We start from the raw sequence: 26,674 nt of genomic DNA on the forward strand, positions 1-26,674 counted from the left end.
CCCTCATAACCGACACCTCCCCGACTCCCCGTGTTTCCTACAACGAAACCAACCATTGGTGAAATCGCACTCAATGCTCAGCAACCGGTTACTTTTTTCGTACCAGAAGCTTTAATAGCTCTAACACCTTTAATCCAAAAGAAATAACGCCCAGAAGCTTTATAGTGAGTTCATCAGTCGTTTCCATCAAGCATTCTCAGGCATTGTTCCTCGGCGAGAAGTTCCGGGCCCGGGGGCGCCAACTCCAGGGCCTCTCAATGCGACGGCCCAGGACCATACCATACGTCCCAACGACATGAAAATGGAAACCCACGACATTGAACTCCACATGATCAGCACCCAAGAATACACACCTCGAAATATGCATGAATTGATCTTGACATCCTCATGGATGGAACGCGGTTCATACTGTATGATACCATCTGCCAACCAATATGCTGGCTATTATAATCTAAAGTATGGTGGCATGGGCGCCATTTTACATAATCTGGCCGGTGACTTGCATACGCCAATGGGAATGCATTTTATGGCTCCGCTTTCTCTTTCAAACACAATGCCAGGTTCCCAATACGCACACAGCCATAGCTTTGGACCATTGAACTCGCATTTTATGGCCAACCATACGCATGAAATCAATCCTTACGCTGAGCAGGCTTCGTACACCCCAAGTGCATTTATTCACCGGGATCCGGGATACGATGCTATGGATGATTTGGCTGATGCTTCGTCCATCAATGATCTGCAGGTTGAGACGGCATCCAATACGACAGCATCCACGGACTTTTCGCCTTAAATGACCGGCAATATGTTATGCTAGGAGTGAGCAGTGAGTAAAATGACTCTATATCTCCTTCCCAATGCTAACAGCACACCAGATTCCGCTTCAATGTCTCCCTGCGCGCACCGACCGCAATGGTGAAGAACTTGAAGGAAATCCCCATTACCTATCTCAACAAGAGCCAAGCATATAATATTTCTTTTCAGGACTCGAAACCGCCCGTGATAAGCTCCGAGCCGACTCGATACAGAACCTATGTCTTCGTTTCTTTCGAAGAAGAAGAACAACGGGCGAAACCGTTAATATGCTGGCAATTGTGGAAGGAAGGCCGAGGCATAGACGAAGCATACCAACGCGGTGGAAATTTGTTTGCAGTCGAATATGTCGATACCTTCCAAGGCAGCAAGGTCCACAAGAACCGACAGGTTCAAGTTGTAAACATGTCCGTGGACGGCTTCTGCATCACTTAAAACTGCCAACCCAGCGACCTGCACAAACGATTGCAATATTCCGTGCGGTTTAACTTCCTCTCGACTAATTTCAGCCACTCCAAGAGTGTTAAGGGAATTCCAGTCAGGCTTTGCGCAACAACTGAGCTTTTGTCACCTGGTGAGGAGTTGGACGTAACGCGCGACATGGAGTTGGCTTACTGCAAAGTAAAACTCTTCCGTGACCACGGCGCCGAGCGTAAGCGTTCCAATGATGTCGACCATGTTAAGAAGACCATCGAAAAGCTTAAGCAGCAGGTCTCACAGGCTGAAATGGGTGGTGGCTTTGTCATGCGCAAACGCGGCAATAATGCTTCTGCTACCACCAAGGGTATCGATCGTCCTGTGAAACAGTCAAAGCATAAGCGTACTTGGCCAATGGGCTCGAACGATGGACTACCCGAGAGGATATCTTTGGAAACGATCTTCAGTCCAAATTGGCCATTATGCGAGAGATGTTCTCCTCTATTGGCTCCGTGAGCATCTTCGCCTTGCGCGGCGACCAGGCCGATGATCCTGACTTGTATCCGATTTGGCTGTCAGGTGCTGGCAAGTCTGTTAAATCCGAGAACATGAGTAACCAAAACACGGGTGACTTGCAGTCAGCGAAGTCGATGATTCCTTCCCCGGCCAGCACAAATTCCTCCAATTCACCACCTTCCACCTCGACAAAATCGGCAAAGTGCGCAAGCACCATCCAGGAAATCCCACCTGGTGATCAAGTCTCAAAAAGTGTCCTTGAGGCCGTGGGTTTTTAGAGCGGAATCTAATATTTCTTCCTATTTTAGGATCAGGGATAAAATCAATCATATTCCAATCACATATTCTAGTATCACTCCGAGGGTCCAGAACCGCTGACCACCAAGCCTGTTCCCAAAGGAGATTGCAAGATGCTAGAAATCGCCAAAATCATTCGCTCCAAGAATTCAGGGCCATTCGAATTGACTTTTGATGGGTGTTCGCTGTCTCGTTTTCTGCTGAGCAGTAGCGGGCGCTGAGTGACTTGGTAAGGTGCTTGGCTTCGTTTCAGAATGCACCGGAATCGGCACTGCTGCGGGACCGCTGCTATGACTGTATATGTTGAAGTCAGAGTGTAATGTTTTGAAGTTTAAAAACTCGCCAACTAGTTATTCAGTCGCCAGAAGTGAGGCGATGATCAGTGAACAAAGACACCACTCAAGGATGGCCGACCGAATTAAATAAGCTGTTCAGCTAAGAAACGAAAAAAGTGGACGTTGCTAGAAATTTAGGTCATCTATCCGTACTCGATGACCGGCGTCTTCGCTGCCGTGGCTTGACATAGGACTCGGTATTGATTGACCAGGGTCCTCTCGCTATAAGAGACAGTTGGAACAGGGCGATATATTCGCAACGGTAGCACTTGAGGCACGGATCGGCTGGCGATGAAAGAGTTGTGGAAGAAAGGCATAGACTTCGGATCTTTAAATCTCTTTGGAAAATGACTTGTGGAGGTGAGTCGAGGATCAGGTAGCTTTATAAGCATGGGACGTTCGTAACCCAGATCGGAAAGACGCCGAGGCTCGTGCTGGGGTAATGGATGAGCTGCGATAGATATCCAGGCGTGCTGTTGTGAGCAAGATACTGGGCCAGTGTTCCACTTTTCGGGCGTTGGAGGCCTACATTGATTGCTGCGAACCGGGTACGACTTTTGCGCTAAGATACGTCCATGTTGTAGTCGAGCAGGGCTAGGATCAGGTGTAGGTAAGAATGCGATACAGTATGCAGCCAGGTCAGCCAAATGAAGATACGAGGAAGATATTGGCCACAGATAATTGAACCTTGTCAACAATCCAGCTCCACGAGGTCTCGACTTCTCGATGGGACCGGTGCAGGTAATGCTTAAAAAGCTAGTGTATTAAAAAGCTAGTGTAATGTTATCGGAAACGCAGGTAGAAATCATCAACGTACATGGGGAATTAAGGTAAATAATTAAGTAATTTCCAGGGACGGGTAAGGGAGTGGCGGCAGAAGGGACGGGCCGAGTGAAGGTTTCATGTGCCACAAGTCACCTGATAGTGAGCCTGGTTGCCCCCTTCCAGCTCAGAATCAGAAAACTCCCTCCGCCACAAGCCACTGACAACGCAGGCAACCATCACTATGGCATCAAAGTCTTATTATGAGATCAATAATGGAACACAAATCGGTAATAACCATGATACACCCACAACACAATGCCACCTATCCAAGCGACCAAAGACCTCCCACCATGACGGTTTGCCAGCTCCACGACACGAGCGTTACACCATCGCTTGGATTTGCGCGCTGTACATAGAAATGGCAGCAGCTCAGGCAATGCTAGACGAATCTCATGAAATCTTGCCTACCCATGCGGACGATAGGAACACCTACGTACTAGGAGACATCTATCGGCATAATGTTGTCATTGCGTGTTTACCAGATGGGCAATATGGAACAAACAACGCAGCAATCCTCATGACGAACATGAAGCGGACGTTCCCACAGATTCGTGCATGTTTGATGGTTGGAATTTCCGGCGGTGTGCCAAGCAAGGCTGATGTACGCTTGGGTGATATTGTCGTCGGAACAAGGGTAATGCAGTATGATCTTGGGAAAGCTTTTAGAGATGGAGAGCTCCAACGAACGGCGATTCCGAGAATTCCCCATCAATTGCTCGGTACGGCTGTGTCTTGTGTCCGCTCGAAGCATGAATTAAGTCCTAGCCGAGTCATATCTATCTTACAACAAAAGTTAGAAGGACAACCCATACTCCCGCCCGAGCTCTCCGGATCGTCTATTCCATGCGATCTATGATCATGAATCTCTAACCGGCAGCTGTGACAAATGCGACCACTCAAAGCTAGTCCCACGAAGCAGACGGATGCTGGCCGAAGTTAGGATCCATTATGGCGCAATCGCCTCTGGAAACCAAGTCATGAGGGACGGCACAACACGGGACAACATTGCTCGACAGCTAGATGTCATATGTTTGAGATGGAAAGCGCTGGTCTGATGGATATCCTCCCGTGTCTTCCAATTCGGGGAATCTGCGACTATGCAGATTCCCACAAAGGCGAAGCATGGCAGAGATATGCTGCAGCAACCGCAGCCGCATACGCAAGGGAATTGCTTGAGGTGTTAGCCGTGACTGGATCGCATACAAGCATTGTCTCCACGGCCGATTCTTGTAAGAATGCATACCAGCCCTAGGAACATTATTAAGTCACCGCTGCTCACACCATACCTATAGATCAATATTTATCTCACGAACACCGGCAGCGCTTGTTAAATTCTCTCAAGTTCGAGCAAATGGATTCCCGAAAAACGACCATCCAACAAGAACAGAAAAGAACGTGTCACTGGTTTCTCAGCCATCCTTATTACAAAGAATGGCTTGATCCCGCAAGTTTGTCGCATCATCACGGCTTTTTGTGGATCACTGGTAAGCCCGGGGCAGGTAAGTCGACGATCATGAAATTTGCGTACTCAAGCATGAAGGGCAAGGGCCGTCGCAAGCATGCGATCACTGCTTCCTTTTTCTTCAACGCTCGGGGTGGTGGCTTGGAAAAGTCGATCTCGGGGATGTATCGATCATTACTGCTTCAACTACTTGAAGGGTACCCTGACCTTCAGGTTGTTTTAGACGATTCCGACCTGGTCCCCCAAGGTCAAACTGATTGCCCTTCCTTGAATGTTCTGAAAGTCCTATTTGCCAATGCAGTTTGCGCCCTCGGTCAACGCTCGTTTACCTGCTTTGTCGATGCTCTCGACGAGTGTGATGATCAACAAGTTGTGGACATGGTCCAGTACTTTGAAGAGCTAGCCGAAAGATCTACGGCAAAAGGGGTCCCATTTCGAGCCTGTTTTTCAAGTCGACACTATCCCTACATCGTAATTCATTGGGGCCTCCGACTTACACTGGAGGATCAACCAGGCCATGCGGAAGACTTGGCAACGTACGTCACAAGTCGCCTCCGAATCAAAGAACCCAAGCTTGTCGAAGAGCTGCAACCACAACTCATCAGTAAAGCTGCTGGTGTTTTCATGTGGGTCGTCTTGGTGGTTGATATTCTAAACAAAGAGTACCGACATGGTGGAATGGCTCTTAGAATAAGACTCGCGGAAATACCCAGTGATCTTAGCAAGCTATTCAAAGATATCTTGAGACGTGACAATGAAAATACAGAAGCCCTCCTGCTCTGTGTTCTCTGGATTCTGTACGCAAAGGACCCTTTACGACCGCAAGAGTTCTATCATGCCCTCTGGTCTGGTTTGTGTCTGAAGAATTTGGTCGATAGTCGAATTCCGGATGTCACCGTCCTAGGTACTGGTGCTGGCGATGACACGGCTAGCAGATATGTCATCAGCTCCTCAAAAGGACTTGCCGAGATCACAAGATCAAGCCAGCCTAGAGTTCAATTTATCCATGAATCTGTCCGAGACTTCCTTATCAAGGACAAGGGCCCGTATGAGTTGTGGCCTGAGCTTGGATTTGACTACGAGAGCGTAGGCCACGAGAAACTCAAACAATGCTGCAGCCTCTATGCAAATCATATCTTGATCTGTACATCTGTTAGCAAGCTACTTTCAGAGTCTACCTCTAACGACCGGAAGGAAGTACCAAACGATTATCCCTTCTTGAAGTATGCCAGTGATAACACCCTCCACCATGCCAACGCAGCGGCAAAAGCTGTTCCTCAAGAGGCATTTCTGACCTCTTTTCCCATCTCTAACTGGATCAATACCAACAATTTTTTCGAAAAGTTCAACAATCGGAAGTATACCATGAGTGCGAGTCTATTTTATATTCTAGCAGATAAGGGATGCCCGGAGCTAATCCGGGCAAGACTCAACGCGGATTCTGAAATTCATGTTTTGGGGGAGAGATATAAGTACCCACTGTTTGCCGCGTTGGCTAATGGGCACAGAGACGCTGTCGCTGCTCGTGGGGCGGCTGTTCCTTTTGACGGCGCTAGTATTTCTCAAACCTGATTTTACAAGATTCTTTACTCCCCGTGTATTCTCCTTGTCAGTATTTTTGCTTTATGTACCTTTCTGCTGCCATAGTTCTACTAAACTTGGTATATTTTCAAACAAAACCAATCATAGTGATACTAAAAACTAATAGACATGACTATGCATGCCGTAAGGTACGACATTGTGTTTTCTGTTTATCTTAGACGTTTTGGTGGATGATCTTGGCGTCATGGTAGTGAACAGTGGATTTCTAGGTAGTCCATGACAACCTGTAATCCACCACTCTAACATTGTGTAATTTTTTGTTTGAAAAGAGGCCTCGAAGAGGAGATTACATAAATATTGTTCCTGCTGCTCTCAGCGATATTACAAATGTGGATCGGGAGTGACAAGGGTCGAATATGTAGGTACCTGGTGGACGTTTCATCACACAGGGCATTTCATGTCACCGGGATGGGGGTTATAGTCTACAAGTGATGCCCTATTGGTTCATCTGAGTTAATATGGTGACATATAGGCACATATATTTGCTCTTTTATTTTCAAACCCAGTTCTTCTATCAAAATATGCCAACAAACTAACAGGAAGGAATAGCCCCTCAGTCATACAGCCGCTCCTCATCCGCAGCAGCACACTTCCGGCATTGCCCTTCTGGCTGTGTCGGTGGAAAGTTAAACTCGGACACAGCGTCTGTTTCCATCTCTTCCCTCGCAAGGATATCTTCGTACCTGCTCTGTAGCAATTGCGTGGCGAGATGCATCGTCACCCACTCTGTGGAGGAGATGGTGTCGGCGATCAAGATTCGATCGGATAGCGTTTGTAGGTATTGAATTGTATCGCTAACCAATTTCCTACTAGCTGTTGTAAGGTTAAGGGATCTCTTTCGATGCATCTCTTGGGCCGCCAGTTGTGAGTGGCCTTGTATTTGAGATGCGGAGGATGAGTGTCGATGTTGCTTTCGTGGGAGGTTTGAGGAGTCGGCTACTCTTTTTCTCGCGTTCAGTGGGGCCAGGTCTTGATATTCAGTCTTTATCGCGCCTGGAGAAGTCATATAGTTCCTCGAGCTGCCAACAGAAGTAGCTACCTCTGTAGCTACAGAGCCAGTGGACTGGTCAACAGACGGCTGTAGAACCTTGCTTGAGTGGACGCGATTTTCGTGGATAAACGGACGAACCACCCGACGGAAGTTTTCAGTCAATTCATTGCCTCAATGCGATAGATAGTCAGCCGATGGATTCCTCGAAAAGGGGTTCTAAAATAACGATACCAGTTTGCCATGTAAGTCCATTGTGTTCTTCTGTGTCTGGGGTGTTGGACCTCTTTGATGCCTGTGGGAGCTTATAATTCATGATGATTTTTTGGTTTTGCTAGTAATGGTGCTCTACTAGCGAGTTATTAGAGCAAAAGAAGGGCATGGTAGCATCCACCATGGGACAATCATGAGCTTTTAAATGTTTGATATCCACCATGAAAGATATAGCCACTACCCAGTTTTCGCTGATTACCAATACGAATGCCGGCTCCCAGGAGCACTGCGGATGTTGATTTGTTGCCACAATCACAGTACATAGATCAATGCGACGATCGAATCAACGATGTTTCAATCCAATTGCCGTATCCACGTGGCGCCCGAAACACCAACTGATTTGAAGCGCATTCCCAGGAGCACCGGGGGCTTTGGCCTCGTCCACAATAGCTTGGTAGTATTGTGCTGATACATTCGCTGAGTACTCTCAGATAATACCTTTGGATGTACGGGTGGTGAATGGTGTCGGAAAGTTGATGTCAACGTTTACATCAACGTTTACATCAACGTTGAACATAAATACCACTGAATACCAACAGCATATGAGTTTTTCGCTCATAGAAAGGTACTTGAGCTATGTCAGTTACCTACTCACTAGCGGGACTTAGTTAAATTTGCCAGTTCAGATTGATTCTTAATCGGCCAGTTGGTTCACCGAACAGTAAGCGTTGCTTCAACGGTTGGAAGCAGATCCCAAGTTAGCTGGCAGAAAGCAAGCTCAACAGAAACGACAGAAAATAGCGGGATTTGTTTTCCTGTGAACGTGTCCAGTAATTTGTCAATCAACAGCAAAGGCTTGAGTACAGCAAAGTAATTTCGCAAAAGACCAAGGCAAACTCTGTCAGGATAGGTAATTTTCCTGGGATCACTATTTGGCTTGAAATATGTTATGCACAGTCCATCATTTTGGAGATGATGATAATATACTGGCCCCGTTTCACAGGACAGTAAATCCTAAGAATACACGGGGTGGTTTCTAGAGCCGCCTTGATACCAAGGATTCGCGACGGTCTTCGTGGCCGTCGATGTAAAGGATACGGATAGTGCTTCTACCTGAAACATTCGTACCGAGAGAATGCCTATAGGGATTACCGCTGAGGCAACAAAGCATGAGAAAGGCACCTAGCACGGCTCACTATCAGCTGGGCCATTCTTTGTTAAGGCAGCATTTATGTGAAGAGACCATAGCACATATAAATTCACGGTGCCCGGAGATTGAACTGCTTCATCATTCTGCTGTTCTTCAACGAGACCCGCCTCACCTTCCTGTATTCGGAAAAATCCTTTCTTGCAGACACAATGCCTCTGAATACTTCCGTAGCCACAATTCGAATGTGTCTTGCCTTCCTTTTCCTTTCCGTCACCTGGCTGGCTCTTGCCGGTCTCAGTTCGGCCACTGTACGCTTTGCGGTCATCCTGCGAGACCGCGCAAAATCTGACCTCGCCACCTCAAGCGACTCTATTTTGGACATCACGTTTCAAAACCTCATGGACAACGTCGTCGTGGGCATGGTGATTGTGGCCCTCATCTCAGCCATGTTTTCCATCTTCGGGATCGTCCTTGCGATCCACCCAAGATGCCTGCGAGAAGACCGCAAGTATCGACTTTACTACATCTGCACTCAACTTGTCGTCGGCTTTATCGTTCTATCCTTGGGGGGTTATGTTGCCAGCAAGGTCCACGGCTTTCAGACATCATTTGAGTTATTTGACATTGAGGGACATTTTCCATACTACAAGACTATGTATTATGGAGCCGTTGGCCAGGCCGCTTTCGGAGTTTTAGCGGTGATTATGTCTCTCGTGCCTTTTGTCGTATGCGTCTTACGCGGAAACTAGCAGAGTGTGCGCACGGAGCTATGAAACAGGCAAAGAGGGGTTCCAACGACCTCCTAAAGTAGGAGTTTGAGGAACGAGTCAACCGGGATTACGAAAAAGAATTGCAATATTTTACGATTCTTTTCGAAGACTGAGAGAGGGAGGTGGAGTGAAAAGGATGAGAGAGCTGCGATGGACAGGGTCAAGCAAAGGAATGGACTTTAATACAGAGTTGCAGAGAGAATCTACCAATTGGTCATTTTCATTGAAATCAAAGCATTTTTATTGCTTAATCTAACTAGCCGGCCGTTCTTGGTCGATATTGGAGCGGTATTCTGAGTGACTTGATGTAAAGACGTGTGGTGATTGACGATGTGCTTTGCGTAAGTATCCATCAAGCTTGATGGTCGTGGAGGATTCAAAGCCAACCGGAGAAACGTGCGAGCTTCGCAGAGATCACATTAGACCCATGAATCGTACTTAATTTGTATGCTCACTATTCCCACTCTCATAAATCCAGTCACATGCCTGTTGACATCTCTATCAGCCCTAGGAATGCATGTCTTGGCCCTGGGGCTGCTCTTGCTCCCGGGGACCTTATCGCGGTGCCTGAGAGCATATGGGCCGCTTCTAGGGGCCATGTAGCCCCCAGGAATCCCAACGGAGCTTCTGGGTTTGAGTCTCTGCCCCGGGCAATCAACGTCATCTACCTGTTGGTAGTTCCATCAACTCCTAGAACGTCGAGTGCAGTTCCTGGGGCTATAACTTGCCTTTCCGGGGGTAATTGAATGACGCAGATTTGGGTGAAAGCTTTTGAGATAACAAGCTATCCTGGGAAACAGAATATTGACTCTAGGATTCGGAGATACGGCCCTAGGAGCGCAACGGCTCCCGGATTCAGCCAATGTGTTCCCAAAACCAAGTTCATATTCACTCAGGAACATATAGTGAAGACCCCAGGAGTAAAATATTCAGCCCCAGGAGCTAAAACGTAGTTCCCAGGGGATACGCCGCTCCTATTGATGACTTTATAGTTTCCAGGATCAGACTGTATCAGCCCTAGGAACGACGGCTTGGCCCTGGGAGCAAGATAGCTCCCAGGGGCTTCAGTGCGGTTTCTGGGACTAAAGAAAGCGCTTCTAGGAGCTACATAGCCCCCAGGAAACCCATTGGAGCTTCTGGGGTTTTGTACCTCTACCTCGGGAAACCAAAGCCATGCTCCTGTTGACAGTCTTATCAACTCCTGGAACCTCAGGTGTAATTCCTGGGGCTATGGCTGGCCTTTCCCGGAGTCGTTGAATGACTCATATTTGTGCGCAGCTCTGGTAAAGGTATCTTGTGAGTGTTGTGATATGAGGCTGGTGCAGATCAGGAACCAAGCCGCACCGTCGGAATTAGCTCCGAAGTGTCTATACAGACGACCAAGTTGATTGGAAATCAACTTGGCTCATTGTTGTATATATAGGCACATGTATCACTCTGAAATAACAACTAAATCCATACCTCTGAACTACAATAGTGAGGGCTTGCCGCGACCTTAGAAGGGAGAATAAATTGACTCTAGATCCAAATTTAGGGTCCCAGGAGTGTAATAGCTCCCAAGTCTCGCTAATGTGTTCCCACAACCAGTTCGTATTCAGCCAGGATCGTAGAGTGAAAATCCCAGGCGTAGACCTCGGTTTCCTAGAAACAGAACATAGCCCTAGGAGCTAAAGAGGAATTCCTAGGGAATACACAGCTCCTACAATTGCTTTTGGCGTTTCCAGTATCAATGTATTCATTCCAAGAGTCAGGTTAACAATGTTTGTCGATTAAGTATATACACCAGCTGGTTTTAATAGGTCGTGAGGCAGTATGGACAGAAATGTCGAGATTCTCGGCCGACCCGTAAGCTGTGTTTTCTGCCAAGTCCGTCTTCGCGCTCCAACAGCTGAACTCATTGTCGGATTTACTTTGGCCGCCGCCGTTAGGTATGTGCGCTTTTATCTACCTGCACTTGGTTTCGACTTACCACCGTGGCAAATATACAACGATCGCGTACTTCTCTAGGGAATTCAGCAATTAGAATTTGATTCATTCGGTTGCTAAGATTGCTAGGCTCTGTTGCTGATCCGAGGGCCGAGTGTCTGGTCACGTGCTGTCGCGTGTGATTGACAGTCGCTTCGCTAATTTCTCATTTTCATCAAACTGCGATCACCGATACTGAGTGGAATGCAGTCGCGTCGACCGGCGAATCGATGCAGAGGTAGAAAAATCTCGCGGTAGGTGAGTCCCTGTTAGTCTGGCTGAGCGACGGAGCCCCCTCTGATCGACTGATATGTTTCCTGCTGGTCCCTCTGACCGCTGGCGCGGCTGACTCTGATGAGGCTCATGTTGTGCTGAAAATCCGACGGTGGCAAGTTCTCTAAATTTGCACGATTACGGAGAAAAGCATATTCAAACACCCCTTCTCATTACCCTCTTGCAAAGGCTAATCCACTGAGCCTTGCTTTTTCGCTCTTTAGGCCTGGCTCTGCGATATTCGCAGAAGTAAATGCTGTCAAATAATCCAGTTTTGTGTTTCATCATGGCCCCTGTCCAATCAAGTCTACTCGCTCCATCAATCCCGCCCAGACCAATCGAGTCCCAATATTGCATGGTGCTTCGGATGTGGACTCTGAAGATAGGGATGAGGCGGAAAAAACACTTAAAAGACCCCATAGTCCTATTATCCATTACAGACGGGTCACTCAAGCTGGGAATGGCACTAAATAGAAAATTATCAAAAACAAAGAAAAACATCCGTCCGACACCATTGATGCCCGCAAGCCAGACTAAAAATGCACAAGTCTATATCGTTTCGTGGCAGGGATTGCGCGCTCAAGGCTACCAACAGCCGGATATGAATGGGATTGGAACGCACTTCTTACATAGAACGGCCTGAACAATGAATAAGCAGGATTTTGACAATGTGCTAAGTGAGCTTTATGCGTCGTTGCGAGTTATTTATTCTTTTGTATTCGGATGCTTTAACCCTTGATATCTGTCAACACCGGTGTTTAACAGTTGCCGGGCAAGAGATTGTATTGAAATCAGTCTAGTTTGCGGTCAAGCGATGTGTAGAAATGGCGAAGGTTAGCCGCAATTTTCAGGCTCTTATACCTGAAAACCGGTGCTTACCGCGTTCAAGTCCCATATAGTATTGGTAGAACGATCGAAAAAAATATGCAGTGGAAGATGCTTAGCTCTATGGTTTTTGTTGCGTTTGATTAGGTGGTCAGAATATAAGCCGCAAGATTAGCGCAATCCCAGATGGTACCGCTTTATATCACTTAATGATGGTCATCAGATATCAGAGCTTAGGTGATTATTACTATGTTCCTCAAGACCCTATAAAGCCCGCCTGTTGTCACCCTTCCATTTCTAGCAATTCCATACTCAAGATGAAGCCAAAAGGCAGCTCGAGACTTCTTCGGAAGCTTCCCAGAGAGCTGATTGGTCGCATTGTTTCTTATACACCACTTTCTTTCAAGCTGAATGTCTTCACTGCGCTAGGACTACCTCAGTGGAAGACACAGGAGTCATACATACGGCTGTGGACTACTATTTTTAAAAGCGACGACTGGCTTCTGCACGTTATACAAAAGTACAGCGTGAAGCCAGTGTTAATAGGACTTAATTTACCTTCAATCGGCGACAAAGGAAGGGGCGATTCTAAGGAATCATTTATTTTGCTCAAAGTCCTAGGGCAGCCAATATGCTTCGAGGAAGAAGAAATGCAATTGTTCCTGAGTTGCCTAAGGGAATACGACGGTTTTCCCACAATCTTTGGACTCAAACTTCAAGGAGGAATCACATTAGATATGTCTGCGGTTGGAGGAAATTCTGAATCCGAGTCTGACATTGTTCCAGCAGCACGACGTTGGAAAACCAAGCTTTTCGACCTCGATAATGAGCACATATCAACATACTATTCTTTTTACGGATCAGACAAGATCCAACATCTCCGAACCAACGATATCAAAACTTCGGAGGCAACGTTTGATCTGAAGCTATCGCACAAGAATGAGAAGCTCCCCGCAAGAATTCGTTTTTCGCATTATCATTGATCGGCTTGATTTATGTGATCCCTTGATGAAACATATGGTCAATACAGAAGAAAACGGAGTCATTGACAACGAGCAAAATCAAGAGACGCCCAAATTGATATGAGCGAGTAGGAGCTGCAGGCAGACCCAGTTTCAGTTTCACAGAATAAAGTATCTGCGGTCAAAATTGAACAATGCAATATGATTGGTGCAACAAGTTTCATGGTAATTCTGTATTCAGTTATGACTAATTGAATTTCAGATAAACGTAATGTGAATGCTTGAATTCTTGTCAGACCATAAAACTGCGGCCCTCACCTAGATGCGGCTTGCTCAATAAACCAGATGCGCTAAAGCCTTGGCAGCGGGGTAGAGAAGAGTTAGGCGAATGAGACCAGACCTTTGAAGATTTGATGTAGTGGAATCTGGAATCATCGTCCACTGGTATTGTTTGGAAAAAATGGGCCCCTCGACTTAGTAATTGGACATGCCTCCTCGCCCCGGTCCCTCTTCCCTCCTTCATGAGACAAAAAATTCGAAGTTTTTTGTTTCCGTTGAATTTCAACCTCTAGTCCCTTTCTTCGAGCTCGAGCAGTTAAAAACTCGAGCAGTTAAAATGTCCAACCGAGATTTCTGTATAGAAAAAATCAAAGCTTTCGATTCTGGTGTCGAGCGACTTGATCAAGATGGAGACGTGACCCTTACTGTTGAAGGCCAATCGCCGGGTACAAAACGACATTTTTTAGTATCTTCCAAGGTCCTTAGTCTTGCTTCACCTGTATTTGCGAATATATTCGGGCCAGGCTTTCTCGAAGGAACACAGATGGCAAATGAGAATTGCCCTAAAATTCCTGTTCATGATGATGATCCAGCTCCAATGGGCACACTGCTTGCTATCCTTCGCTATCAGGAGCCCAGTGAGGTACTTACTATGAATGCTGAAAGCCTCGCGATCCTTTCTTTTCATTGTGACAAATGCGACTGCATCAGGGCACTTCGACCGTGGATGTCGCATTGGTTTTCCCATTTTCAATCAACTCATAATACAGCAATGGAATATGGCTTGTTGCTCCTTGCCATACATTTATTCCGCAGCTCAGGGCACTTCTCTACACTTTCTATGACATCTCAGATGAACCTAGACCCTGGATTTGCTCTTGAATGGGAGAAGATTGAGATCTTGAATACGATACCTGATAATGTCAAATATAAGTCTTGTTCTGCGCAAGTCTGCGAAGAAGAATCTGACACTTTCCAGGGGATTTGACAGACCGAATCGGATCGTTGCTCGACAGCCTGCATTGCAGCATCCAAGTAGTGGAAGGGTCCCTGAGAAACTGCCAAAAGGGCCATATGATCCAAGGGTTAGTCTGTATGTTATGTGGACGGACACACCCTACTGCAACCAAAAAGTGCCATCCTTGCCATAACGTCGACCTATATCCCAAGCATTGCACTATTGACTACCGGGTAGCGGAGTATTTCGCTGCTTTGCGGAAAGAAGAAATTTGGCCCTAGGTCTCCCCACGTCCAACCTTTACATCACACTTCACCCTCATCTACGTGTTGTTTGCTTCTGGCTCCACCGCTATCTAATCATGTTCTGTTTCAATATGTTCTTAATGAATATACCGATGAGCTAGCAAATCACAGTCAAATATCAGAGACGTCCCCTGCGAGCTTTTGCTGTGGATCGTGTCTCATTTGGACGGTAGTGCATTATTCGCCCTCGCGAAATCATGCAAAGATTTCGATTTAGACCCCAGCCCAGCATCTGGAAACACAACATCAAATTTCAGAACAGCAATTTATTGCATCTGGCCACCAAAGACGACAATGTTGGTCTTGCGAAGGCTTTGCTCCAGCATTATGCTAAAGTCAATGCATTTTACCGAGGCAAAACTTCTTTAATGAGGGCGCTCAAATACTCTTCCGCTGCAGTGCGTGACCTCTTCCTCAACCGCCGAGACCTAGACATTAACATTCAGAATCAAGCGCGCGAGAGCGCCATGTCGTATTCCATCCACTGCGGAACGTTTTCCCACCGTCAAGAGCGTGCTAGAACAGCCTAACGTCAGAGTGGACATCAAACACAAATACGGCCGAACGGCGCTCCACCTAGCGGTCTTCGCTGGCAGGATAGGGTTCGTACATCTTCTGCTGTCAAGAGGTAGCAACCCTGATCTACAGGATGATTCAGGCGACTCGCCGTGGGCCTGGGCACGTCACTTCAATAGACCCGCGATGAAAATGATTTTTTCCAACGACCCCGACACCGACTTGTTTCTTGGGACTCAATCATCACGGGACGCTCAGCTACTGCTGCATCAGGTAGTCGTCTATGGTTCTGTAGCCGCTGTCCGATGGCTTCTTAGACGAAAAGACCTGGCGCTAGACACCCAGGACCGGAAAAGTTATACGCCGATCCATCTCGCCGTTGAAAGCAATCGCCTTGAAGTGGTCGTTTTGCTCCTGAGTCACCCGCGTGTGAATGTGAACTGCACAGACAAATATGGAAATACGCCGCTTTGGCTTTCTACTTACTTGTCCTACTATGAGATAACCGAAAGGCTATTGGCCCAGAAAAACATCGACGTTAATCTGATTGGGGGCCGTGGGCGATTCGAAATGCCGTCCACATCTCTACACCACGCCGCGACCAGATTGGATACCGTGCTTCTACGACGACTGCTTGCGGTACCAGAGATCGATCCGAATCTCTGCGTTGCAGGTCACTCTCCAATCTCGATTGCCGCATCCCGCGGATGCGCGAGCACGGTTGCTTGTCTGCTGAGTATGGGGAGCTTGGAGATCAATGGGATGGGCTTCATAGATCCACCAATCTGTCAAGCGGCTGCACACGGCCATCATGATGTGGTCAGGCTATTAGTGCAACAAGGCACACGTCTGAACATCAATGAAAGCACGATCGTATCTCACGACACTGCACTCTGCATTGCTGCCCGTGGTGGTGACTTGGAGATGGTCCAGGCACTATTGCTTCATGGTCAAATTGATGTCAACCTCCGGAATGAATATTTTGAGGATCCATTGATGTTGGCAGTCAAGGATGGTCATTCCTCGATTGTGAACGCTCTTTTGGCAAACACCGGACTCAAAAGCTTCAGTTCGAAGAGATCGCTTGAGCTAGCAAGAGACGACTGCATCCAGAGGGCTATTCAGAACAGAATGGAAGCCGACAACTCTCGTCAAACATTGTTGAGGCGGTCTCCAAGGATGGAATTTGATGGTCTGCACAGTTAGCGACATCTACATCTGCCGTGATGCAATACCAGAAGGTTGTTCTCAGCATCACTTGCCAAGAAGTCTCGGAATCAATTATCTGTATCTCTCCGCTAAACAGCTTTATTCACATTAACGCCACGTTCAGCTTCAACGAAGTTTAGCTGTTTTATACTATCCAATTCATCAAAGTTGCACTTGCAAATTATCATGAGGAGGTACTTCCTACAAGTTTTTGTCTCAAGGATCCGTCTGTTGCCCATTTCCACGTTAAATCGAGTATCTAGTGGTGAACAGCAGGTGAGATCGACCGTCAACAGTTGAGATAGCCGTTGAGGTAACCGTTCACTGACTCTTTTGAAGGCGGTCGAACTCAGGTCGGGACGGTCGTGGCTGACAATGACAGCAGCCTCAGTGTGACTGCCAGGCTATAAAAGGCCCTCGAGTAGAATGTCTCTTGCGTTTTATTCCAGATGCCACGATGGACCGTCCTACTTCGCATTCCACATGTGACCGGCCGGCTAAGAGACAGTGCCAGGTTTCCCACGACACTGAAGATGAGAACAAGTTGGAAAGCCGCCCACAGCAAGCTTCAAATGGTGCAAGATTCGAAAGTAAGGTTTGAGGCCCTTTTCGATAGCAAATGAACGAGGTCACTAATACTGCATAGGTTCCAGTGCGCACACCCGGTTCCCTTACGGCGGAGTTCAAGAAGCTTCTCCACTACAATGACACTCTCGGTGCTCCAGCCCTCAAACTGCTTGACATGTAATTTTGCCTGTGGGAATGCTACGTTGTCAAATCTACCGAGAAGATACGACTCGAGGAAGAGCAGCGACAGCTTCAACAGTCAAATGAGTGACTAGCAAGCGACAGCAAGATCCTTCTACAGCTCTGCGATGAGCAGGCATCGATTTTGTGGGATCAAAAGCGAGCAGTTCAAGCCCTTTGTAATGGCGTGTTTTCATGCTTGCAAGCGAGCGATACTCAAGCCTATCATGTTGATGGGCCTCGATGAGGTCTTAGTGTTGTCAAGCGCTCGTGGACGATAACGACATCTGAATAGTTCTGCTATCTATTTGGCTTCTGTCCTAAATATCATTTCTTTCCTTAGAGGCCCATACAACCGCCGGTGAAGTTCCGTTGGGGGTTTGGTGACGGGTGTCAACGTTTCACGGCTGTTGATAGACCAAGCGTTTGGTTTTCAAACAAGTTAGCATCTAGCCATCAAGTCCTCCTAATTTTCCATAAACTTGCGTGATCAAAATAATTAAATAATCTGCCTACCCTACGGCATTCTGCTGCTCCTAGCCCTTGCCACTTGTTACTTTCTACACTTCTGTATTTTCCCACCCACCTTTGACAGCGAGCCTTGAACCAAAATGCACGAATCAAACAAGACTGGTCTGTACCCGTTGTTTCAATGTGATTTTGTGCTAATATTGGCAGACTATGATTTGGATCTTGACCTTGACGCCATCTGGCAAGAGTGCTCTGGCATACCGACACCACCTCCCTGTCTCGCCACCGATTCCGATAATCCTCGGCAGATTCTTTCGGATGCGGGTGAGCCTGCAGGATATGAGACTTTAGGGTCATCCTTGATCGAATGCCTTTTCCACCCCACTTACAATAAGCTGTTGGCCTCCAAGTGGACTGGTCCAGACCCTCTGTCCATGTCTACTCAGGCTAGCGACTTGTTCCTCTACATGTCAGTTTCCGCTTTCCTTCAAGAAGTGCACTGGGTAGAGTTCCGACTAGTCCCCTTCGACCGGAAATCTGGCGAGAGTACAGGAGAGCATCTGTTCTTCCTACCCAGAATTGAGACTGCCACTTGGAATCTCCTTCGGGTACGCGGACACTTGCTAGATACGTTCTCCAGGCATGGTATTGGTGCAATAGGCACTACATTCCGTGTGTCCCTTTGGCCTCGCATGGAACCCCTACCATATCCCATTCACTTGACACTTGCTTCGCTGGTTGCGCTACCCACGAAGGTATCCCTTGATCCAATGTTTTCTTAGCAGTACTTCTCCTTGATCCGAAAAGTCAACTGTAGTATTTCTTTGCTGAAAAGGGCACATCGCCTCGAAAAGACAGTTCTTCACCCTCGTTCATGTACCTTGTGAGATTGAGGCTGGAATGGTGGTTCCGGTCATCAAATACACTAGTCAGTCGTTCTAGAGACGAATTCAGTGCCTGCTCATAAAAGCGCAGCCGGATAGCTGTTTGTCGTGGCGAACCTGAAGACCATCTCTCTCTTTTCTCATGTGCGTACCAGCCTCCTTCAAAACAAGGTTATCCTGCTCCAGCTTCTTGCCATCGATGTGCTTGGACACGCATGACTGCCATACTTGTCGATAGAGTCCAACAAGTTGAGCTGCTGGAAAGGTTAACTTGGGATCGTCGCGCTCGAGGTCTGCTAGAACCTTCAAGATAGGTTGCAATGGCTCAGTCGCCGGGGTGCATTTTGTATCTACATCCTGTTGTCAAAAGGGCTATGGTGGTCAGCAAAGTATTCGGAGCCGATCGGTTTCACTTACCAAAAGGGTATGGCCAGAAGTTTCCTGTGAGTTGTCTTTCTCGCCAAGGATTGGCAATTCACTGGTCTGTGAAGCTATTTTGTGCATTCATTTTGTCTTCAGCAGTAAGTCATGAGTCTGGGCAATACTATGATTATCGATCGTTGATGCCTCTTTTAGACTATGCGAACGCAATTGACTATGTACGAGATTCTTTGCTTTTAATTGATGCTGTCAACCTTTGGCTACAGTTTGATTGCAGTTCGGCGTGCTGCTGGCAGTGAACTTAATCAAAGTATAGTGATTAACAAGTCGGTCGGTAAATGATCAAGCCTCACAGTGTTGCGGGCCAGATATGAACGCTCTTTGAGGTTTACATATCAATTGGAGATCTTTTCGACCTTCGTTGAAAGCCTCGAAAATCTAAGAACTGGCACATCGTAGACATAAAAATCTGAAATGAATATTTTAAAAAATATATATTATTATTCATGTTTCATGTTACAAGTTCGAAAATTGAGGGTTGACAACGATTAGCCAAGCTTCAACGCGTTGAGCACCCACCCGCACGTCCGACTGTGACCTCGCTATCTGCAGTCTAGACAGACAGACCCGCAGCTCAACACAACCTACATAAAACTAAAGCGAGGCTAGGAAAAAAAATGAATGACTTCTCAATATTAAATTATAGGCGTTTTTCAGTTATTCAACGTTGAATCGCTCATAGATGAGGTGATCAGCACACGAAATGTGAGCCTGTCATCGCGGACAGAATATCTCCCCTAAAGCCTCAATTTAAGAGGGCCGCGAAGGATTCAACATTGAGCCAGCGTTTCTTGACCGACCCAGCATCCTTGTTCTCAACACCAATCGACTCGTCTCTCTCGCTGAGGATCCAAGGGCGCCAAAATGTCGCTGCAAATAGTTGCGGTGAAGAGAAGACATTGGTGAGTCTGTGCAAATGACTTTGTGATTGAGCATAAATGTCAACTTAGTACTTTAAAGGCTGAATAAGATATTGTGATCCTGGGTATCCTGCCCGTATGAAAGAGTGATCCGTAAGGAAGAAGGCTCCGCATTCTCGTTTATTCTACTGAGACACTCATGTTCATGGGATCATATCCGACCCGATGTAAGGGTCTCTCGTATACGTAGATGAGGACAACGTCTGCCGGATGAATAATCAAAAGAGAGAAACGAGCACATCAATTCAAGCCGAGTGATAAGCGATAGACCAATTCGTATGACATCAAGTCCACGAGAATTTTAGTCAACTATAGAAGATGCTAACATCCAAAGAGAAAGCAAAGCGACGAAGAAGCCGCCTACGGTCCATGCCGTATCCCAACCGAAAACGAACTGAGCAGCTATGACAACCAATAAGGATGTTGCTACTAAAAGCAAAAATGCCATATGCATATCTAGTGTCCAACCCTCCTTGATGAAGATACCTGTGAATTGGAGTTCTATCAGGCTTGGGCGGTGTGAAATGTACCAAGTGTTGAAACAACTTAAGATCTCCCTATGGCAGATGGGTTAGGGTATCTTCCAATTTGTATTTCCTGATTGACTTGCTTACCGGTGGCTGTATACTAGGTGCTCATTCTTGAGAAAGTCATTCGATGCGGCAAGGCTCGGGCTAGAGAAGACATGTTTCATGGTAGCAGGTGTTGACAAAAATAAAAGCTTCCGTCTAGCATCATGCAATATCTTAGCTGGGCAAGCGCCGGCCTCATCAAGGCCCGAAAAGCACTCATAACACATGCAAGTATAGTCCGCTGTGTCATAACAGTCTGCTGTATCAGTGTAACAATCGTAAACACAGCCGGATGTGGCATCACAATTGTCTATGATGTTTTCCAGTCTTCTCTTCTCCGAAAATAATTCAGTCTCAGAGAATGCTCCAACATATTCGCATTCCTCTGCTTTTGTCATTTTATCCTTTAGCCCCAATATCGAGAGCTAATATATAATGAGCGAAGGTATTTGGAAGAATTATGTCTTCAATCTTACTCGACACTGTCAACTCGTGCAACTCTCAATCCAGGTATGCATTTTCTCCAATTTCCTTTGCGATTGTACCAGGCTTTTCGGATCTCGCTCCATGTAGTCACTTCATCTTCCGGACTGGAGACACGCACAGGCAAGATTGTGCAACAGGACGGCTTACCCCAGCACATTAAAACCACAGCAGATCCATTTTCTGGAAAAATGTATTTCAGTTTTTCTTTCAGATCTTCTATTCGGCGCTTGTGTTCATTCGTCCGGATATCAAAAGTAGAAGTAGTTGTTGTATTGAGGCTTTCCTTGTTTTTTTTGCCTTCTCCCTGGTCCCATTCACCGCGTTGTTCAACTATACTGTTCTCTTTATGATTTACAGATGTATGGTGTGATTGAACACGGGACTGGCCACCTTGTGCACTGTTCGATCGGGTTTTGGTTTTGTTGGCATATGGGAGCAACAACGTATCAACGCGAGGCGGTGGTTTGAGATTGTTAAGAAAATATCGGGTTGGAGAAAAGATATAAAAAGGTCCAGTCATCCAATTTGGCGCATACCTTGAGCGTTGTGGATGTTCGAAATCATTAAAGATATATTGGTCTACCACGATTTGCGATTCGTCATCCACGGGGCCCCGTAATAGTCGAGCTGGAGGAAGAGGGCGAGGCTGGGACATGGTTTCTGAGAAGGAAACTTGAGATGTTGTACACGAGCAGCGTAGGACTAATACTTACCTTTGATGTGAAGGCGAGAAATCTTGAGGCTATGTCGCTAATGTTGGTATTGTAATTCCTTTCGGCAGTACAAGCTCTACGGCTCATGCCATTGATTCTCAAACCCACCCTTTATGTATGGCCGTTCGACTGAGGCTCTATAACCTGCCACTCAACAGGCGCGTTGCTATATCCAGAGGGCCAATCAGCTCATGCCACGAGCCCCCCGCATATGCTCCGCATCATGTCCGTGCTCAGTCAATGAAGGGCAGGGGGTACGCGTAGAACATTATCAAACATTTTCGAGTAGCCGCCCTAAACGTGCTAGCACTGGATTCCAGAGGTGCCGTAGGCTTTGCCTATTCAATCAACATAGAGACCTAGAAAACTAATTGGTTTCTAGGAAGCTGACTAGGCATATGCTGCATCCACACCATAACGCCATAACGCAAGTCTGGCAGAAACTCACCCCTTCGTCGGCCTTGAGAGGGCGATTATCGGCACGGACTCTAGGCATCTTATTTTTGGTAGTCAAATATTGCTTTTACCAATCCTCCCAGGGGTGCCTTAAGACGCCCTGAAATTGCTAGCCCTTCAACTTGGAGCTCTTCCCTACCTGTTTTTCCAAGAAAATCCCCGTCTGAAACAGGAGGCGAATTTGCCGCCGAAAAAGTGGGCCGCCCCGCAGTAGCATCGATTCCTCTCCTCAGCTGCTAACCTGTCTTCTCAATTGAGAGAATTTATTCGGGGGCCTCGAAATGAAATTTTCAGAACTTGCAACAACCCCGCTGATGTGACCACGGCCTGAACGACACGTGCTAGCTTGACTATTCGACATCTGCATGCCATGACTCGCGTATGTACATCAAAGCCACATACTAGGGAACACGTAGCAAGATTGCGCCCTGCATTTGCATGCATGAACAGCATCATTGTTCCTTCCCCCATCATAAGGTTCGGTTTGTTGGCTCCGAAATTGATACACACAGAGCGAACCCCTTCGCTGGGTAATCACGAATATCTAAACCCTACCTTGTCTGACAAATCTGAGGCCAATCAGTTTTTCAGACCTTCCAGATCCCCGCAAACAATTCTATCAGAGCCAGTCTTTATTAGGACTCCATCGATGCGTCATCCTTGAATTGAGTAAAACCTGATGCTCCGCCTATGGTCAATAGTGGCAGCCTAGATGGGTTTATCAAATATATCGGTGTACTGGCGTCCAGCTCTGAATCCCAATTTGCATCCGCCGTGCTAGGCGATACCATTCAACATTAGGTCTAGTTCAACTTCAGGTCATATCCTCGACCGTCCGTAAGGTTGAATTCGTCTTCCCCGCCAATAGCTAGTACATACAGATTGGCCTTACGATAGCTCAACCCTGAATGTTTATCCACGTAATCCCTGTGATCCGTCTGAAGATAGCATGAATCCTTTAAGCTGCCTGCTGGTGTTCATAGACCGGCGATTTGAGTTAAGGCATCTTATTCCTCTTCGGCGCCCTAGATTGTAGGCAGGGAAAAAGGTCAATGGGGGGTTCGAAGAGAGAACACTCATTAAGGGCAAGGTTGATGCAGGAGAAAATATATTCTAGAACGTTCTACAGACCAGATATATAGACAAAGCCCAAAGTAGGAGCTCGCAGTCCTTGCTGAGAATTGTCCTTTATTCTATTCTCTTGGGAATTCAATTCTCGAAGTGTATCGCAAAACTCCATAATTCTAACCTCGTTGTTGTCCCACGTGGATAAGCCAATAGGAATCGCCTCACGTGTCGATTACCCCTCTTTGTTGCTTGGGAAGCCGGTTGGGGCACATGAGGTATTTGGAATATCACAGGCTTTTTGTAGCGAGATCCGATCCGCGGTTCAGTTGCCCTCGCAAGAGAGAAGAGAGTGATTGGTCCTCTGTCGAGTAGCAAGTTGCTTGTTTGTCTCTCGAGTCTAGAGCGTTCTAGAAGCGATGCATCTTCTGTAACAAACTTCCCCTTGATCAGTATACTCTCTTCGAACCCGACACTTCTTCTGGCTATCTGCTCCGATTCCATCGCCAGTCTGGCAACTCTAGCAGATAGCTTTTACTCATTAATGCCACTTTTGGATAGCCCACACGGGCTTACATGACTGGAGTAGCCGGTTGCACCAAAGCCGAGAAACCGATTGGGTCCCGGATATGCCAGGAGCCGGGGTTGTGGGCCGACCCACAAAGTTTAATCCAAGCACCCAGCGCATCTTGACCACGACTCTGGCGACCGAGAATATTTACGAATACAGTTGTTTCGTTCTACGATATACTATAGTTACAAACATCACAGTGAAAAGGGGTCGGCACGAATATGATTAATAACTGTTCACTGCTTATTAATATTCGGGAATTTTTGGTCGCGGTTGGGAACGCCCTGAGCCGCTAGTTTTCGTCGGAAATATCTATCTTGCAGCGGGAGTAAAAATTCAACCACTCCCCATCATCGATTGGCAACATCCAAAATAGGATAGACATGTTCTACGACCCAAATACTTATGACCTCTCCCGACTAGTTACGAATACGAATAAAGCTTTTAAAGAAAATCTACGAATACGAATATGGAAAATCCTTATCCGTGCTGACCCCTAACAGTGAACGGATAAGATGCGCTATGAGCTGACGCACATAGCTTATCTGGGCCTTGAACACGAAAAGGTGCGCTCTTATGCTTCAGCGGTGAGGCAAGAGTCTGGATCGCTCTCGGTTATGGTCAATGGGTGCTTTGTGAATATGCTTGGTGAATACGTTGGGAAGATTCGGGACCCAATCACAACATTACCGCCCCATCTCCCACCCCTCATTACTCGAGTTTTCGGGGCCAGAATAATCTCACTTGCACAGCAGGATGCAAAGAAAGCTTCTCCATCATTGGATGGTACCGAGGAAGCACTTCGGATGGTTATTATGACGTTTTCTCCACGCGGAGCGACTTTTTGCAGTGCATCATATAGGTATACTAGGCTGCGGCAGGTCGTACAACATCGACATTTTTCCAATATCTTAGTCGGCAACCGATACGACATCAATCTTTTTCAATATCGATGTCGTATGTATGATATTCAACCAATACGAGCTGAAAGTCCCAGGTAGCCGCAAAAGGCCTCGTGTATCCAGAGGCCGTGAATTGGATGCATCTATAGGAACTAAGTCGCAAGAGTCCAGAGGTATACTGTGACTGATCTCGAATACTACTGTATTGAATGCCCCTCTTCGTTCATCAAAAGAGAAAATTGTAGCTCAACAGCCCAGCTAGCTATGAATGAATGAGAAACCCGTAGAAAACGGTCCGACTAACATTTTATCGCCTCTTACGGCTAAAGAGCCCAACGAAACATGAATAGAAAGGGGTGATTACTTGCGATCGTATAAATGCTTTACTGTTTTATTTTTTTAAGCTGGAGTACTATATTCCATAATTCCCCACAATATTCTGCACAAAGAAATGAGGATCAAGCGGCGAGATAGGTACCATAGGGCGGATGTACGAGCTGAACGTCTTTTTGTGCCCACAGACCCTGGTGCTTCTTGGCTTCGTGGCCGGACAATCAAACGAAAATGAAAATTCTCGACATCATGGCTCACGATACTATCATGTACTAGCTTGCGGACTCGGCTCAGGTTTCCCAGTATTGATTCAGTTCGCGGTAGGAAAAATGGGTAGATGGCCACCATCTCTTCGGTCGCATTGCTCAAGATGCAAAGCCGGATGTCTGCCCAATCCAATTTTTCCGGGGGATACAAAGCAGACAGGTAGAGGAAGACATCGTCGGTACAGGTAGATGGTGACAATAGGTCCCTACCTGTCCATTTAAGAAAGTATCGTCGTCACAGCTGGGATAGAAACAGCACTCGATTCTCGGAAGAAAATGGGTTGTTTCTTCTGTGGACAACGGGAAGCGAGATGAATGATCTTGACAAAAACCATCATGGCCAGCTGCTGCAAGGACAGGCAGTGGCGTAGGCACATATGGGAGCTCCGTCCGTAATGCTTCAGGGTCCAAATCTCCAAATCTAGATGGCAACCTGGAGATAGATTGTAAATATTGGGTCTTCTTCATCAAAGACTGCACCTACCAGTTTGTGGGGATTGTTCCATCATTGCAGTAGAGTCGTTGTCCGTGTGGCCTTGTTTGGCAAAACAAGCGGTATGGTGCGCAGGCTTGGTCTGTTTGTTGCACACTTTATGATCGTAGCTTATAAAGTATTTAGCACATGCCAAGTCAACAGAACAGGGTAGACGGCAGGAACTCCTTTGGGCCATTTGGATCAAACAAAAAAAAAGAAAAAAAGTCTTGCGCGTCAGTTACCATGAACGGTTTCGCTGACATAAAACATAAGGCAACACCGCTCATTCTGTCTTTGGGCCTGGTCCGAGCATTCAAGAACAAGTTTACTCAGAGCATCATCCCCTTGTGGCTAGGTCCATTGACAAAAACGGGGGCCACAATACATACCTAGAATAATGTCGAGATCGTTTTTGTTCGGTCGAGTTTGAATACTTGCTTGAAACAGATTGTGCATATTTGATGTACGCAGGAGCACGACAACGCGGTGAAATCGCATCGCGATTGTAGGAGAGACTGGGAAGGCTGGTTTTGAAACTCCTCTCCCTTTTCACTCTTCGAAGACACTGCTCCTCCGCATCACGACTTGTGTCTTGTGCCAGAAGGAGCCGCAGCTCGTCGTTGCCTGTGGTCATTTTGAAGAAGACGCTGCGAACGGCTTCTTCGAAGTTGCGTGGGCCTCGGTTTACCTTC

General features: G+C 46.8%; 6 protein-coding genes across 6 annotated transcripts; 4 read left to right on the forward strand and 2 right to left on the reverse strand.

The window, feature by feature from the left end:
• Positions 1-553: 553 nt before the first annotated feature.
• N7506_005431 (CP2 transcription factor) lies at positions 554-2,024 on the forward strand (the record flags this gene model as incomplete). The annotated part of the gene is made up of 5 exons (XM_056954725.1): positions 554-741; positions 818-826; positions 876-1,220; positions 1,263-1,611; positions 1,698-2,024. The coding sequence occupies 5 exons, from the start codon at positions 554-556 to the stop codon at positions 2,022-2,024; spliced, it is 1,218 nt and encodes a 405-aa protein (XP_056813614.1).
• A 1,360-nt stretch (positions 2,025-3,384) lies between these two features.
• N7506_005432 (uncharacterized protein) lies at positions 3,385-4,258 on the forward strand (the record flags this gene model as incomplete). The annotated part of the gene is made up of 2 exons (XM_056954726.1): positions 3,385-3,939; positions 4,001-4,258. 2 exons carry the CDS (start codon positions 3,385-3,387, stop codon positions 4,256-4,258), a joined length of 813 nt encoding a protein of 270 aa, XP_056813615.1.
• A 479-nt stretch (positions 4,259-4,737) lies between these two features.
• Positions 4,738-6,237, forward strand: N7506_005433 (uncharacterized protein; the record flags this gene model as incomplete). Its single annotated transcript, XM_056954727.1, has 1 exon — positions 4,738-6,237. One exon carries the CDS (start codon positions 4,738-4,740, stop codon positions 6,235-6,237), a length of 1,500 nt encoding a protein of 499 aa, XP_056813616.1.
• Positions 6,238-6,820: 583 nt separating this feature from the next.
• On the reverse strand, positions 6,821-7,571 carry N7506_005434 (uncharacterized protein; the record flags this gene model as incomplete). Its single annotated transcript, XM_056954728.1, has 2 exons — positions 6,821-7,428; positions 7,490-7,571. 2 exons carry the CDS (start codon positions 7,569-7,571, stop codon positions 6,821-6,823), a joined length of 690 nt encoding a protein of 229 aa, XP_056813617.1.
• A 1,256-nt stretch (positions 7,572-8,827) lies between these two features.
• On the forward strand, positions 8,828-9,367 carry N7506_005435 (uncharacterized protein; the record flags this gene model as incomplete). Its single annotated transcript, XM_056954729.1, has 1 exon — positions 8,828-9,367. One exon carries the CDS (start codon positions 8,828-8,830, stop codon positions 9,365-9,367), a length of 540 nt encoding a protein of 179 aa, XP_056813618.1.
• A 16,944-nt stretch (positions 9,368-26,311) lies between these two features.
• Positions 26,312-26,616, reverse strand: N7506_005436 (uncharacterized protein; the record flags this gene model as incomplete). The annotated part of the gene is made up of 2 exons (XM_056954730.1): positions 26,312-26,333; positions 26,372-26,616. 2 exons carry the CDS (start codon positions 26,614-26,616, stop codon positions 26,312-26,314), a joined length of 267 nt encoding a protein of 88 aa, XP_056813619.1.
• Positions 26,617-26,674: the final 58 nt, after the last annotated feature.

This window comes from Penicillium brevicompactum (genome assembly GCF_028827555.1).
Source record: "Penicillium brevicompactum strain IBT 35665 chromosome Unknown utg000003l_segment0_segment0, whole genome shotgun sequence".
NCBI lineage: Eukaryota > Fungi > Ascomycota > Eurotiomycetes > Eurotiales > Aspergillaceae > Penicillium > Penicillium brevicompactum.